The sequence below is a fragment of the Oenanthe melanoleuca genome, chromosome 10, assembly GCF_029582105.1.
Source record: "Oenanthe melanoleuca isolate GR-GAL-2019-014 chromosome 10, OMel1.0, whole genome shotgun sequence".
Lineage (NCBI taxonomy): Eukaryota > Metazoa > Chordata > Aves > Passeriformes > Muscicapidae > Oenanthe > Oenanthe melanoleuca.
Window position 1 is genome coordinate 5,120,130 of NC_079344.1, and position 13,568 is coordinate 5,133,697.

General features: G+C 38.5%; 2 protein-coding genes across 2 annotated transcripts in view; both read left to right on the forward strand.

Annotated features, from left to right (window-relative positions):
* RAB27A (RAB27A, member RAS oncogene family) overlaps positions 1-13,568 on the forward strand; it is a 276,869-nt gene that overhangs the window by 215,680 nt on the left and 47,621 nt on the right. The gene's annotated exons all lie outside the window — the stretch shown is intronic.
* CCPG1 (cell cycle progression 1) overlaps positions 1-13,568 on the forward strand; it is a 21,436-nt gene continuing 7,868 nt past the window's right edge. Inside the window, exons 1-6 of the mRNA XM_056499944.1 lie at positions 1-123; positions 4,334-4,405; positions 8,272-8,386; positions 8,869-8,948; positions 9,152-9,359; positions 13,195-13,455. Coding sequence (XP_056355919.1) covers positions 4,346-4,405; positions 8,272-8,386; positions 8,869-8,948; positions 9,152-9,359; positions 13,195-13,455 — 724 coding nt within the window. The 5' untranslated portion in view covers positions 1-123; positions 4,334-4,345. The remainder of the gene's footprint in view (positions 124-4,333; positions 4,406-8,271; positions 8,387-8,868; positions 8,949-9,151; positions 9,360-13,194; positions 13,456-13,568) is intronic.

A 13,568-nucleotide genomic window follows, 5' to 3' on the forward strand; every position in this document is an offset into this window, starting at 1 on the left:
GCTGCGGGCGCCGCCCCGCGCGCAGGCGCCGGCCCGGGCGGGCCGGGTTGTTTGTGACGGCGTCACCGGCGGCTGCGGCCGCGGCCCCTCGTCCGTGCCGGGCCCCGCCAGGGCCGCGCTCAGGTAAGCGGCGGGAGCGGCCCGCGGGGGCGGCCGCCCTGCCCCGGCCCGGCCCGGCTCGGGGAGCTCCGGGGGCGCGGCGGGGAGGGGCCGCCGGAGCGGGGCAGAGCCGCGGCGCCGGGGCCGGGCGGCCGCTCCCGGTGCGGGGAGCCGCGAGCGGGGCCGTGCGGGGCGGCGGCGCTCGGGGGCGAGCGGGTCCGGGCGGGGGTCAGCGCCCTGCCGGCCCCGGCCCGGGGCGCTGGCGTTTGCCAGCTTCCTCCTCTGCCATCGCCTGCGCTGCCTCGCCGGCTGATGCAAGGTGCTGTTTCATAAACAGCGTCCTGCGCTCCGGCCGCGCTGGCGCCGCGCCGCGCTCGGCTCAGGTGCGCTCCGGGAACACCTGCGCGGCACCGAGCGCGGAATGCCCCTGCGAGAGCCCGGCTTGTGGAAACCGCGTTGGTCTTTCCATTAAAACATGGAAATATTCTGTTTTCAACATGGGTTGCTAAATATATTCTTAGAGAAGAATGCTGGTTAGGGGGAGAAATTGCCACTTAGCAAAAATAATAAACTTCCATGAGAACCCTGACGTGTAATAGCACCGAGCCTGTTTTTATTTCTCTTATGCAGCAAAGAATCAGCTGTAGAAGAGAACTGAGAGCTTTTACTTGGAATGACAGCACAGCAAACTGTAGAACACATTCCTGTTTCTCTTGGTGCCTGTTACTCATCTTTCAACCTTATTGAAGTTTGTTTTGTTTTCTTTTTTAGTCCAGGAAAGCCTCTTTTTAGATGATAGAGCTTAAGGGTTTATTTAGACTGGAGTGGTTCTTCTTGTTAAGACTGGTATTTATTCTGCTTCAGAGTGGATAAATAGGATGTGGTATCTCAGATTTATTTTTGTATACATACCTTGCATAACTTGGTATTGTGTTATCAGCAATACATATGGCTGTAAGCTTTTACACCTTATGTTTACATTTCACTGACGATAGGAAAATAGTTCACACTTTTGAATTCCTGCCCCTCTTCCCCAAATACATACTAATTGAACTCTGAACATAATGGATATTTAATTTGTCCAGATAGAAATTAAGAAGGTGATGTCAGAAGTGGCTATGAACAGTGAGCATACAAAACCAGTTTACCACGGGATGTGGTTTTGGTTGGGTTTTTTTCCCCAGTCTTTCCTTCTGGCTTGGCCTGACATAGAGGAGATGTGTAACACTCTAGTGTATCCTCCAGTTATCCTGCTGTAACTGGACTAGAACCCATTAGTGTCATCTTGATTCATTAGGAAGTCTGAAGGCTTTGTCTTTTTAATTCCTGCTCAAAGCTATCCTTTTTTTATAAAAAAAAGTTGCATTCAGGAAGACAGTGGCAGCATTTCCAGCCCCTTTAGGCTGGTTGGAGAAGCATACTGGTTCTTAGTGGGTCTTTGTCATTTGGTGGAGAATCAAACTGGAGAAGATTTTGTGAGTGGGTCAGTTTAGCCATTGGGTTCAAATTAGTCTTCTGGTTTTCAGTGTATTTAAGGGATTGAATTTGACCTTGGATTTAGTTATGATTATGTGTGTTTTATTAATCTGTTACTAAAATAAGCTGTTTAGCTGATGCTTGAAGTTTAGGAACACTGTACCTAGGTAATTTTTTATTAAAGCTTTTAGGTCTTTTTGATCTTTTAGATCTAACAAAGTAATAAAATGGTTTAATTTTGGTAACTGTTTTACATGTGTATGTTTGGTGAAGGTACCTGTAGGAATACATTTACCCTAAAGGTGCCCTTCAGTCTGATGCCAAACTATCTATATATTGTAATTTGGCTAAATATAGCAGTTCTAACCATAAGCTTTGGTGTTCTTCTAACTATTCTTTTTAAAAAAATCAATTATTTTTCTTAATATTAAAAGCTTTTTTATTTTGGTGATTTATCACCTGTCTGCAGCTAAATATGCACTATTAGTTTAATATTCTGGTTGAATATAAATAAATAACTTTTAACTGAAGGCCTTTTATCAAGACAAGTGAGCAATAGAAATTATTTTTTGTCTGCTTGTTTCTCTGTATTTTTTTTTTTAATGTATTTTGATGATGTTGGTACCCACGTAGGTCCTGAAGCTTTTGTTTGGGATGGGAAGACAGATGCTTATGTGGAAGCCAAAGCCATGGTTGTATGTTGAGAGCAGAAGATAGATTTGGGTTTCTGCAGTGCTCAGTTCCCTGTCAGTGTGTTCTGTAGCTGCAGAGGCAGAGCAGGTTGGTGTTTCTGTGTTAGCCAGGGCCCAGGGTGAAATGCAGAGTTAGCTGGAGGAAGAGAGATGTTGCAATGTCCAGCACAGTCTGCAGTTACAATTTGGGCTTTCAAAATCTGCAGATGCACTTGTATCAAACTGCCCTGAAGTTGTCTTTTAAGAATTCACTTTGGATTTTGCAGGGTAGTGATGTTTGTGGCAGGTGACGAGTTCTGGTGCTGGGAGTTGCCTTCCTGTGAAAGGAATGTTGCTGCTGCTGGATGCCCAGTCAAATTTAGGGTAATTAATGACAGCAAGCAGATGTCATTGCCCATTTAAACTCTAGAACTTAGTCTTTGCCATTTGGGCATTTGTTATTTTCCTGATTGAAGAAGTATGGTTTAAAAATAAATGACAGTTTAAAAAAAGTTGATCCTTGTGTGCAGTGTGACTTAAACAAACCCAAACAACTCAAACCAAAATAGATTTCTTCCCAACCCCTCCCAGCCTGACATTCCCTGGTTGAGATTCCAGGAAAAACACTAATGAGGGAAGAAAAATATATACAGGAAAAAGACAACCATATTCATACTAGGGCTTTATTAAAAAAAAATAGAAATACAATTTCCTCTAAGATTCATACCTAAGTTGATTGTTACTGAATATTTGAGCTTAACCTGTTGTTGTGATTGTCTCCATTGCCTTTTTTTTTTACAGAGGAACTGTAAATAAATTAGTTGAAGTTGATGAGAATAACTAACATAATGCAGAGATATGAGACACATATTTACTGTGTTTTGTGAGAAAGCTAAATGGAATTGGAAATTTTATATTTTGTTGTGCCAATTTCTAACCACACTGATGTACTTAGATATTCTTATTCAAAGTTTTGTGTATAATTTCTGTGTTGAGAAACCAGGAGTGAAGACAGGATTGGTAATAAAGTAGAGAGCAAGTAAGTTTAAACCTATAGATGCTTTCCTCTGTGTTCTTGCTGGAATTAATTAAGAGTGGCAAATAAAGCAGGTGTCTAAAATTTTGCGATAAAAGCTTTATTGAGCCATGATTTATTTGGCTCTTTTATTATGTTGATGCATAATATAACAAGCAATCAATTGGAAATTGCTCAGTTTTGGGAAGATTTTTTCCACCAAGATGAATCCATAGTAAATTTTATATAACAACTTGATGTATTTTTATTTCAAGGAATAAGAAATGCATTAAACTTCTTTAAAAAGCCTTTTTGCTAGTTAAAAAATTGAAAAATTGATGTGAATATGCAATGATAATGAATACTCTGTATTCCTGGTAAATTCCTATTAAAAAGGAGAAAAGGTAAACAGGCAGCTGCAGCTGGACAGTTCTCCTCTGAAAGTGGCTACCAGTTATCTGGTAATAATATTTTAAAAACCATAATTATACTTTGGGTTATTTTCATTCTGTTTTTGTAGTTTCCAGGTACTCTCTCAATTTTCCTCAAAACCAGTGTATTTGAGAGTACTTGAAAGGACTGAAAGAAACAGGAAACATTATTTTTGCTCAGTAGTTGAAGAAAATTAGTTCCAAAAGATCCTAATCTGTTTCTTCTCAAAAGAACTCAGTGTTTTTCTTGAATAAAATGTAGTTTCTGTGCAGGTAGCAAAACAGAAATTATTTCATGCACTGTCTTAAACAATTATGCTATAGATGAATTTTAGATTTAATTATTAATTTATTGACTAGCCTCGTGTGTGTCTATCTAGTCTAAGAGCTTTTTGACTGGCTGAAATAGATATGTACCTAGCAAATCTATATTTGCTCTAAGTATAAAGAAGATAATAGGAAATAAATGTAAAATATTTTCTTTCTCAACTTTTATTGCTTTTTTTCTCAATTCCAGAATAACAATTTGTGTTAGTATATTGTTCTGTAACATCATGATTTCCATTCTTCTGTTTAATTTTTTTAATAGAGAAGCAAAATTATGTGTCTTATATATTAAAAGAGTCTACTTTTACCTGCAGTGTGCTCTGAAAATGTCTGAAAATTCCAGTGACAGTGATTCATCTTGTGGCTGGACCGTCATCAATCACGAGGTACCCACTTTCACATTGGTAAAGTTCTGTCAGTTTAAGGCTATCTATATGGAGTAAAATATTATTTCAGCTTAGTAATTCTTGTTTTGTGTGGATCTTGCATATCAACAGAGAATATAGAAGAGAAATTGATAAGTAAATCATAAAACTACTATTTTAAAAAATCTATACTTTTACTATAGTTGGTATAAATTTTGATATTTAAAATAATTTCTTTTTCTGCAAAGGTTTTCCTTTGAAGAGCTGGAAGAATTTTAGTGGCATGCATTCTTCTGTTCCATCCTGCATGAAAAATTAATCATTCTGTGTAACGTGTCTGTTGTTGCTAATATATTTCTTCTTCTCCTGATAAATCTGTACCCTCACCAAAACAAAGTTGAGGCAGGAAAATTATCTTGTGCAGAAGGAAATGATTCCATGATTTCCCCAGGTTTTTCTACCACTAAGGTTTCTAATCCCAATTTCAGCAGTGGCTGTTCAGGAGCAGCCCTCTGTCCTTGCATAATCTTCCTTATAGAAAATAAGAATAGGGGCAAGTGTATATTCTGTGACTATAATGGGACAGGTGTCTGGATCTGATGTTGGTGTCAAAGCCTGCATTGTGTGGATGAAATCAATGCTGTCAGTGGAGTCTGGAGAACAGGAGTCATGTCAAGGCCAGCACTCAGGTTTGATCAAATGACTGCACTGGCTGTGGTGATTGAAACAGTGCCTTCAGCACCTGCTCAGGTGTAGCCACCTGAATGGAGATAAGTGTTTTATCTTCCCTTCCCACAGTGGACACAGTGGGCTTGAGTTGCTCAGAACCTCTGAGAAGCTCTTCCTGGTAGAGTGGATATCCAGTATCCTTTCTTCCCCTAGTCCTGAGGATTTTTGTCTCTCTTCAAATCTTGGCTGATGTGTGAGTGTAGGATGGGTGGGTTGGTTTGCTTGTTTGGTTCTTAAGTATTTAGTGTTGTCTTGTAAACTGAAGAGGCCCATGGGCCAGAATCCTCAGGACAGATGGGTTGACAGTTTTCCTAGAATGACACTTGGGTATTGCCTGCATCTACTTGTTGCCTGCCCCAGAAAAAAATTGAAGGACCAGTACTTAAGATGTTTCATTCAGAGGAGGAAAGTAGGAAAAAATGGCTGAAGATCTTGGTGGTCAGCTGTCCTTCATTTCACACTCTTCTGTTTTGCAGATTATAATGAAAATGGGTAACTCAGAACCAAGCTATGACAAACTTGTGATTGCACTCCTATTTTGACAGTTCTGTGTCACAAGTGATGCAGTTTGAAGTTTATAGATATTGGGCCATGCTTTCATTTCTGTTGCAGCAAAGTGGTATTTAAGAGATGGTTAAAACTTTGTTTCCTTGTTTTGGGCTGGATGACAGGTTAGGAATTTTGTCACCAAAAGAAGCAGAAAACTCATGCACTCCATTCCTCAAGGCTTTGAGAGTGTACAGGCTGCTGGACTCACAGAGTTCAGATAAAAGTGAAAGGATTTAGAGGTTGACTTCAGCTGTGTTGAGTTATTCAGCTGTGAAGTGCAGACTGTATTTTCATTCTTGGGATGGTTGTTTTACACTGTAACTGCAAATGAGTTATGCAGTCTAAATAAGTTAAAATAACAGAAGATTGTAGGATGGCTGGGTTTGTCTAGCCAAAGCAGAAAAGATTTCTGTGACATGGAGATTTTGTATTCCCAGTTATTCATCTCTTATTCAGTTAAAAAAAAATGGGGAAACACTGGTGTTTGAGAGCTGCCATTATTAGCATTCTTCTGGTAGGACTGCTTTGAATCTGAGCATGAAGAAAGTAGAGTGGATGGCATGGCCAGGTACTCTTCACACAGTTGTTATCCAGGGAGGGGGGACATGGACCTGTGTATGCTGCAGTGAGTTGATTTGGGTATTTAGGACAGGGGTAGAACTATGGGTTAGACAAATTTGGAGTACTATACTATTATTTTCTCACGTGCTGTTGTGACCTGTAATGATGATGACACAGTGGAATCTGTTTCTGGATGTGTTTTGCAGTGAGTTAGGGGCAGGAAGTGGCTGTTGTCCAGGCTGTGGCTGCAGGGAGCTGGCAGCTGTGTGTGCTGGACTGAGTGTGGGCTCTGCACAGAGAAGCAGTGCTGTGCATTGTTGGACTGCTCCTAAGAAAGGACTTGCTAATTTTGTGTAGGAGGATAGGGAGGTGACAATATTTTTTCTTGTGCTCTTTACTATTGCTGAAATGGAAGAGTGGTGAAGGTCCAGCATCAGATGAAGTGTGCCAGAGAGTTCATGCATTCACACCTGGCTGTGTGTTTTTAAGAAATGGATGGTTTTACCATGTACCCAGCCTAGCCCATTTTCCAACAAAAATTGTTGGAAACCCTAAAAATTGGGTTTTTACCAAAAATTGTAATCTGTCTTAAGCAATACTCTGGTGTTTTTCTTCTTGTGGAGCCTGGGCAAGCTGAAATGTTGTTGTTCTTTTTCACAGTTTAAGAAATGAATGTAGTGGTTCTATCACACCAGAAAACAATTGTCACATAGTAAACCTGTACGCCTATCTATAAAACCCAACAACCCAAAACCCACAAATAACTGTATTTTCTATCCTGAGATTTCACTCAGATTATAGTAAATTACTTGTAAATGAGAGGTGAATTTCTGCAAAATACATAGAATCAAACTTGTCATACTTATGTAGGTGAAAGGAAAAAAGGTACAAAGTGTTTAAAAAAAAGAAAAAATACAAAGTGTTTAACAAAGCAGTTAATTTTTGAAGCCTTTGAAAAAGAAACATAACTTTGTAACATGATTGTAGAATATATCCTATGCAGTTCTTTTTGAGGTATCTAATCTTCCTGAAGCACAGTAAAAACAAAAGCATACATGTTTGCTTGAGTCCTGAAATGAGACATCCAGAGAAACTGATCTGGAAGTATTGCTGCTACTGTAATTTCACACCTACTGGTGCAAAAATAACTACCTCTGTTTACAAAAACAGCTCAACTTATTTATGGATCAGAGTGACTTAGTATTTGTCAGTTATGTTTTGCATGTTTGTAGTTTGCTAATAGCCTTACTAATGTCTCATCAGTACTTTTAAACCAAAATTACAATATGAAGATTAAATATTTGGAATTATCAGGCATATTGCTTACCTTTAGTACCCTGCAGTCTCCTGATGTTGTTTATTTGCAGTTCCTGTTGTGCTCTGGTGTTGCTGCCTGGCAGTTGACTAATAATGAAGGCTCCTTGGATTAAAGACAGAAATCCAATATAGAGTTTGTATAAATATTTGTTGTCAGGTGTCAGAAATGTACTATATAAGCAGTCTCTCAAAATTTCTGTCAGGAATTGAAATGGAGTAAAGTTATACATAATTTTTCCTGGTAGTAGTATTTATTAGAACTCATGTTGGTATGTTTGAAAGTTCTGTTTTTGGGAGGGTGTATGTATTTGTATACAATAGATGGACTTGGGAGCAAGAATTAGATCCCATATGCAAAACCTCCTCTGTTTCTCTAAATTCCATTTAATAAACCAGTCCAATAAAGACAATACAAATAGTTATTTGAAATACTTGGTGCAGTTGTTAATTAATGCCTAAATTTGTGTCATTTTTCCTCCCTAGAATTGTCCTCATGTAACTTTTTTTAACCTTTGTCATGAGGATTATACACCAACACTTGTTTCACTCTAGTTAATTACTTGGTATTTCATTTGCTTTTCTTTGCTCAAAATTATCTTCAATTTTAAAGGCCCAGTTTTTCTGTTTCTGTTTTTATTACTAATATTCTGTTTTCTTTGTAACCCTTTCTTCCTACTTCACCATTGGAAACCCCAGTAACTGTAATGTCCATTTAAACTCTTCACCTTCAGGGTTCTGACATAGAGACAGTGACCTCAGAAAATGGAAGCACAAATGATAACCATGAGTTTGTTTCAGAAGAATATGTTTCTTTACAAGAAGAGGAGCAGGCAATTGATTTGCAAGGTAAGATATTAAAAGAGGAACAGTTTCATGAAATAGGTCAGTATTTCTTATAGCATTGGCACAAAGTTAGTATTTTCAATAGATTTTTTTTGTACTTTGTGGACCTCTGTCAGGGTATTTGCTTTGCCAGTGTTATGCTGAAAATATCCAATCATCAACTTTATAAAAGTATTTTTTCCTAAAATATATGAAATGAGTAGAATGTTTTTCATTTTGTCCAGATTTTAGATGTGTTATAGAATAGTGTGCACTGGTGTTGCTGGAAGATAGTTTATAGAAGTGTTATTGATAAAAGATGCATTCCCTAGTAATGTCATAGATTAAATAAGAATAATTGGGAAAGAACCATCAATATTTGTACTACTAAAAAATCACATTGTGACACTGTGTTTTAATATTATATGGATGTGGGCATAATTTGTGGTTGCTCCTTTTAATCCCTTGTTTGTTTGCTTGTTTATTTCCTCTTTTTATTCATATAGCTCAGTGCAACAATGATGAAGAGATCCCAGCAGTAGATAATACTCTGCCTGGTTTTGAGGAAACCCAGACAGTTCCAGAGGTAAATCACATTACAGATTACATTATTCAGAAGCTTCTGTAAGCCCCATCTGTCAATGGCAAGAAATGTTTTGAAGGCATTAAAATAAAGACCCACATTTTTATTTTCCTAAAGTTCCAACAATTCTTGGTTTTATGCTTGTTTGTTTTAAATACTTTATGTTTTATGTGCCTGAATAATTCTCACATTGTCCCTTTCCCTAGGAAAATAAAGAAAAAGTTCCTGATGATGGGTCCTGCATTGGAACTATTAGTGATGATTCTGACATTGTTACACTTGAAGCTCCAAAACCAGAAGAAACTCAGAGTCAGGAGGAAGCTCCAGCTGATGGTGAAGAAGCTCAAAGTTCAGAGGATTTTAACATGGGTTCCTCCTCTAGCAGTCAATATGCATTTTCCCATGTAGAAACTGGTAAGAGCAATACAGTCCTAAGCAACTGTGTGCAAAAATGTCACCAGGAAAAAACCCAAATCAGTCTTTGGTTAGGGAACCCTCTTTCTGTGGAGAGAGGAAAAAAATAATGGTCTTGTTGAGTACATAGCCAAGTATTTGCAGTCTTTAGAAAAACTCTAGGTGCCCTCTACAGTTTTGTCTAAATGTATGTCTGCAATCTTTTTATATGAAAGCAATCTCTCTCATTAAATGTTCACTCTTTTAAATATAAAGTTAATTTGTAGCATAAGTTCATAGAATAATTGTAGGTTTTCTCTTGGCAATATTTTTGGCTTTATATAGAGTTGGCATAAATGACTAGCAAGTGGGAGTTGATTTTTGATGCCATGAGGACTAAGCAGTATGACTACAAAAAGCTTTGTACCAACCTCATAGCTATGTTTATATATTTAAGATACTCCCAGTGCTTGGCTGAAATAAGCAGTGCATTATAATCAGGAGGAAGGAGATGAATATTTGTCCAATGAAGAACAACAACAAACAAAACCCCAACAAATCCAAACAAAAAACTTCCTGTTTTTTTGCTCTTCTCTAGTTCTCTAGTCTTCCTCTATAATTCTTTTTGGCTGCTTGTTTGTAATCTCTTCTGTTCTCTTTGTTCTCTATGATATCTTTGTATTGCTGATTTTTATTTTTCAAATTAAACTTATTATACAAGCAGGATTTTACCTAAAATACTGTTTTATCTTAGAGTAGGATACAGATCATTAAATGTTTGTGTATCTGTATAGTATCAGAAACAGAAAGTGACAGCATCTGATGATAACCAGTGAAGATTTGTAATAAAACTGTCATCTTCTTTAAGTCGTTCAGGAAATCTGACTTAATTTTAAAGTTAAGATTTAGTTGACTTTGTATTATTCTTCTAGGGATGAGTTCTAAAAGTGCCTTTTTTTTTCCCCCCTATGTTGTTGTACACAAAAGTCAGTTGGCTGGAGAAGCTGTGGAAGATTCCTGATTGTGTAAGGGGATGGGGAAATGAGGTGAAAGAGCATGTGTCTCGCAGTCTTCCTTTCCAAGGTGGTGTGATTAAATTTGATCAGCTTGTGCCAAGCTGATTGCTCATGGCTTGCATGGTGTGTTCTTACAATTTTTGATAGCAATCTGACTTGATCTAGTAGTAGTCATATACTAGACAGATGCTGAAAGCCAATCCTCACTGAAGAACTTGGCTGAGCTATCAGTGTCTTATGTGCTTCTTTAAAAAGATGTTAACCTTGCATGTAGGTTTGGAGCAGGTATCAGTAAGGTTTGTAATACATTTTAATGTGTGTGCTTGATTGTTTAAATGGTTAGTTCTTGTTGGAATTCAAGCCTACATCTGCCTGGCCAAAAGAATTTCTTCCTTCTAACTTAAGCTGATTTCAGAATGGCCTTTAGTGCTGTGCATTCAGTTGATCAAGTATTGCAGAAAATGTCAGGAATACTTTTGCAATTACTTTAAATGCTGAAGTTTTAGTGGTGCAAGAAGTGGCAACAGAAATCTTTGCCATCCACTTCCTCTTGAGTAGGAAAAGGGTGAGCCTCAGATTCTTCCTGATGTAGATACTAAAGTGTTCTACAAGGATTTTCTGCCACTTTTTGAAAACCAATTCCTGCTTAGGCTGTCTTCGTCATGCAAACAGAAATGTTTTGATATTGCTTCATGAATGATGTTCAGCCATCAGAAGTACCCATATGCTGCAGTGACATGTATTTGAGCTGTGTCTGTGCAGAAGTGTCAACTGGCTTAATCTGATCCTTGGTGTAGGTCTGACACTTCAAAATCACAGTAGAAACTAGGATTTTGGGCTGCTATTGTGGTCACACTTTGTTTCATTTGTAGTCCTTTCTATCCTGGTACTGTTAGAGCACAGTGTTGTACTGAATTCTTACAGCAGCTGTAAGGCAGTGTCATTCTTGCCTGGAAGTGTAATTGCTGTTGACAACTTGCCAGTAAGTGCTTATGAATGGCTTTAAGTGTCTTAGAGCATTTTTCTTTCTGATTGTCTTTTTTCTCTCCCTTCCTATTCTTTGCTGTCCAGTGTGTACCAAAGAATTTTCTCATTTGGCTAAAAGCAGCTTGTTCCTTAACCACTTTTGTATTCCATGTATGAGAACTTCTTTGGTTGTTGAAAAACCCTAGAGAACCCCACAGATGAGCAAGAATAACACCTCTTACTAAGTTTGTCCTGTATATTTCTCTATAATGTCTGACCTTTGCATTCAAGGAATGCATTCTGAATGTTTGCCTTTGTTTTCCAGGATTGGGAAGTATGCATCTGCTTAAATGACTGATTCTAAAATAGTGTCCTTCTCTACTAAGCTATATAAATTTATTGAAGTGTCTGCATGTCTGAGTCACTGTTTAAGTGATTTGTCTTTATTGCAAAGTCTGCTTTGACTGATCTATTAAAATGGAGTTTTTTATTAAGGGAGGAAGTTGTCTTTCATAATCTGTCATGTCTATGGATTTAGACATTAGAAGTGTTCCAGATACTAATTGATAATGTTTTCTGGGCTTGATGCAATTGTTTCTATCAAGTTGTAATTTATCTTAAGTGAAGAATCTATTTTATAGATAATAGCTAGCATTGTCTGTTCGGTGATGTGTGCATGGCTTTGCTCAAGAAAATGATTTTTCAGTTGTGAACTGTTCAAGGACAGTCTCTCTATGTTTGTATTTTTACATTTTGACTAATGATGTTAGATATGAGAATGAACAACCATATTTCTGGGAGGAGCATTTGCATTGTGTCCAATTAGTGTCCAAGCAGGAGCTTTGTCATGTCTGGAGACTTCACTGATCCCATTGAATTTCTTCCAGGCATGTGAATTAGGTACAGAATGTTGATACTGGAAAGTTACTTTTCCACCCTGCTACTGCTTCCCCTTGATATTTACCTTGCCCTTGAAAGTTACACTTTTAATGGAAGAAGATTAAATAGTAATTACTTAGATACTGGACTACATAAATCTATTTGCAATATATGCAGCAAATATTTGTGCATATGAGAACAAGCAATTACAACTCTGTAGTTATTTTCCTGATTAGAATATGTGGCTTTTGGGCCATTAGAAAATGAACATACAAATGGTGTAATCTTGCAAAAATTCTATAAAAGGTATTTTTTAAAGGTTAGAGTTTATTCTTTTCTCAAATCTTGTCCAATTTACCAAAACTTCAGTCAGGTAATAGAAGAGTGTTGGGAAAGAACAAACAGAAAAGCACTTGAGTGTTTTATTTCCAATGCAGTAGTGGTTGTAAATGGCTTTTCTTGAAAGGTGGGTAAAGATGTTAATAGATCATATATGGTAGATATTAAAAGAAAACAAAATTGTATATTTAAATAAATTTATATATTGATTTTGCATATTTCTAGTAGCTACATTAATGGAACTTTAATGGAATTTTGTCTGCAGTTGCATGCAGATCACAGAATTAAGTTTTTTGAGAGTATGTGACAAAACCATGTCTGTCTTGTAGGAGGCCATTTAGCAAGCCTTTATATTGCTCTTTCATTATTAAATATTTCAGTTTTAATAGCTGCAGAAGAAGGAAAACTGAATTCTTAGTCTTTCTGCCTCACAAGAATTTGCAGGGGCAGTACATGTAGATATTTAGGAGGCAGGATTGACTGAAACACTTCGCAATGAGTGAATGATAAGGTAAGGGGAAGTGCCATAACAGCATTTTAGTGATAGTTTCTTGATTCTCTATAATTACTTAAAAAAATTAATTTTTAACTTTGGAGAGCACCCATCCCTCGCATAGTTTCTGTGCGATATTGAGAGCACGTTTGTTGCTTTGCAGTGCTCTCCTCGCAGGCCAGCCCCGCCGAGTCCAGCAGCGACGAGGGCAGCGGCCCCGCCGTGCGCAAGCGGCGCCCGCGGCGGCGCGGGGTGTCCGGCGGCGAGCCCGAGCCCGAGCCCGGGGCGGAGCAGCACCAGCACCAGCACCAGCCACAGCCCCAGCACCAGCCACAGCCCCAGCGCCAGCTGAGCAGCGGCCTCAACAGGTGCATCATCCTGGCGCTGGTGATCGCCATCAGCATGGGCTTCGGGCACTTCTATGGTGAGTGCAGGGGGAGCAGAGCACGCAGAGCATCCTGCACAGCAAACGTGCTTTATTGTGACTCCAGTCTTTTCTTCTTTTCTGAAAATGAGAGAAAGCAACTGCTGCTCTAT